This window comes from Martes martes (assembly GCF_963455335.1).
Source record: "Martes martes genome assembly, chromosome: 6".
Taxonomy (NCBI): Eukaryota; Metazoa; Chordata; class Mammalia; order Carnivora; family Mustelidae; genus Martes; species Martes martes.
In genome coordinates this window covers 34188136-34191048 of record NC_137893.1, presented here as the reverse complement: position 1 = coordinate 34191048, position 2913 = coordinate 34188136, and the positions used below count along the sequence as shown (strand labels likewise).

General features: G+C 41.4%; 1 protein-coding gene across 1 annotated transcript; it reads right to left on the bottom strand.

Moving 5' to 3' along the window:
- Positions 1-940: 940 nt before the first annotated feature.
- GPR63 (G protein-coupled receptor 63) lies at positions 941-2251 on the bottom strand (the record flags this gene model as incomplete). The annotated part of the gene is made up of 1 exon (XM_080806411.1): positions 941-2251. Exon 1 carries the CDS (start codon positions 2198-2200, stop codon positions 941-943), a length of 1260 nt encoding a protein of 419 aa, XP_080662537.1. The 5' UTR covers positions 2201-2251.
- Between the last annotated feature and the right edge of the window lie 662 nt (positions 2252-2913).

Below are 2913 nucleotides of genomic sequence, written 5' to 3'. Positions count from 1 at the left end.
AGAAAAAAAAAAAATACCTACCTCGCAAGATGCTGTAAGGATAAAGATGCACAGTGCCTGGAAGATGGTAGGGGTCTAATGGTAGGTCCTTCTCCCCACTGGACTCCGTGAGAATCACGGAGTGAAAGAAAATAACCACAGCCCACGCCAGCTACCCCCTCACTGCATCCCATTTAAATTCGCAAGGATGCTCTGTCTCCTCGTATTGGCTCTGAAGCATCACTATTGTGCTTAGAAAAATGTCTACATTTTTATGTTCTCTCCTTTAAAACTGGACATGCAGATAAAACATTTCTTAAAAACCTATCTTCCTAGAAATGATAATGCAGTGTCCCCTAAAGCACAACATGTCACGTGTAAAAACAATTCTGAAAAACATGACTGAATTAGTTTGTACATTATTTCTTAAAGTGCACCAAAGTAAATATTAATGACCTTTAAAATGTCACTAACCCCCTTGGGCTATTTTTTTTAATAAAAGTGAATATTTATCTACTGAGATGTGTGTGGTTTTGGCTCCCATGTGATGGCAAAAAGCAGCAATGTCTTCCAGGAAAAAAAAAATTATAAACTCAATTAAGCATACCTTAGCAGCATACAAAACACCTACAATTCAATGTAACTGCAGGCTCAATAAAGCACAATCTTGATTCCTGCTTCACAACAAAATCAATCAAAGAAACAAAACACCATCTCCCCACCCTAAATCAAGGATTTCTCTTGAACCCTGGAGGTAACATTTGTGATCATTTCCCTATTGTGTATCCTTGGTAACAGAATTATAACTAATCACCATTCTTCCTTTACACTGCGTGCACACACGCATACACACACAAACCCTATAAAAACCGGTAAGGTATACTTGCAGAACCCATGGGATAGAAAGTTCAAAGTCAGATAAAGAGCAACCAACATCCCAAATGTCAGGCAATGCCAATATTCACACCACTGTCCGGTGTTCCCCACACACATAGACAGCACTGGGACGTATCCGCCGCCTCGTGTGACCAGGAAGACGTGGCAAAAACTTAAAGGACTTGGGCATCATGTCCAGGCAGGCGTCGTGGAATTTCTTAATCCTCCAGTAGTAAATCAGTGGGTTCAATGCAGACTTGAGGTAGCAAAGCCAGAGTAGCCAGGTGCTAATCTCAAAAAAGTTGTGCTTATAGTAAAAGTGCTTACTGAACGTTGCCACAAGGCTGTAAGTGGTGAATGGGGCCCAGCAGACAATGAAGACAGCAAAGAGAATCAAGATGGTGGTGAAGGCACGCGTTTTAAAGCCCATGTCAATGCTCATCTGGAAGGGTCTCTGTAGACTCATGAGACCCAACTTGCTGGCTTGGCTGAGGCATATACCCTCCGGGTAGCTGTGGATCCTCAAGGCATTGTGCCGAAGGGTGTTGAGGATGCCCATAAACGAATACAGGATCACCAGGAAGGGAATGAAGAAAGAAACCAGAGAAATCAAAATCACATAAGCTTGGTAACCCGGATCAGTTGTATATCCAAACACACACTGTGGGGCTCGGGAAGGGATCTGCAGGTCAGGGTTTCCTACAGCCAAAGGAAAAGCTATACAAAAGGAGGCTGCCCAAGACACTGCAATCAGAATCTTAGCCCTATATGGATTTAGCTTATCCTGCCTCTGGACTATAATAAGGAACCTGTCGATGCTAATGATGAGCAGGATGGCTACTCCCTCTATCACAAACAACCAGAAAAACATAGCAGATACCCTACAGAAGAATTTCCCAAAAATCCATCTTGTAGTAAGAATAGTTACCAAGGCGAAGGGCATGTTCAGCACTGCCAGCAACATGTCTGCAAATGCCAGGCTGGCAAGGAGGATGTTAATTGCAGAGCGCATGGCAGCTTTTTGGTAAACCATCAGGCAAACAACCAAGTTCCCAAGAAAAGACACAATGAGAATAAATATCATTATAGCAGAAAGGATGATCTGGAGAGGCAAGTTTAGGCTCTTAAAAACTGCTGGTGTTGGGGGTACAGCTGTGCTATTCATGGTCAAAGAACTCAACCCCGTGGGAGCCATCGTTTCCATGCTGTATCTGAGCAGTGGGCCAAGGCCGGGATGTTGGAATGGTGGAGGGACCGTAATGTTCACATAAGTGTTTTCATAGACTACAAATGTTGTGTTGGTTGCCCCGGTATGGGACGCAGTCAACACTGCAGAGAAGACCATGGTTTCAATAGGATGGAAGGTGCTGGCAGAGATATGGGTGTTCTTCAAGCATTTCAACACAGAGCAGCAGTATCATGTTTCATTGATGGGTTTGGAAACACATTCTGGAAAACAGAGAGCTCCATCTTCCACAGCAGTCCTTTTGCCTGAAAACAAGCCCAAAACACAAAAAGCCAATGAGAAATGGGCTTTGTAAGTAACATTTGACTTCTTACCTTTCATCATGAAGGATCAGTTTTTTAAATCTTGAAAAATACTTAAGCCTCTGGCCTAGTCAGAGCTAAAATATGGTTGTTCTGTTTTATATTTGTCAACCACGATGGAATTTTCATGACATTTATATATAAAGTGAAAATGAAGAGAATCAGAAATGTATTATTGCCTCAAAGGCAAAAGTTATAACCTTCCTGTTAATTTTTCTTTTAAATTTCCAATGGCATCATAGTCTTTCCACAGTCACTATTAATATAGTCTTTAGTATCTGGTTCTCTTGAAAGTACTAATTTCTTTCCTAAAAACTCTTCAGTACAGGTTCATATTCCATTTTCACATTAACACAAAACTATTCAGCAAAGAACACTGAACTCAGTTTCCAATTGATTGCATTGTAATCACACACTTTTGTTCTAACAGCCATATAAGAAGGTACTAGGTTATTTTCTATAAAGGTCTGAAAGAAGTTCCTGGCTTTCCATTTTTGCGTGTTTCTTCTC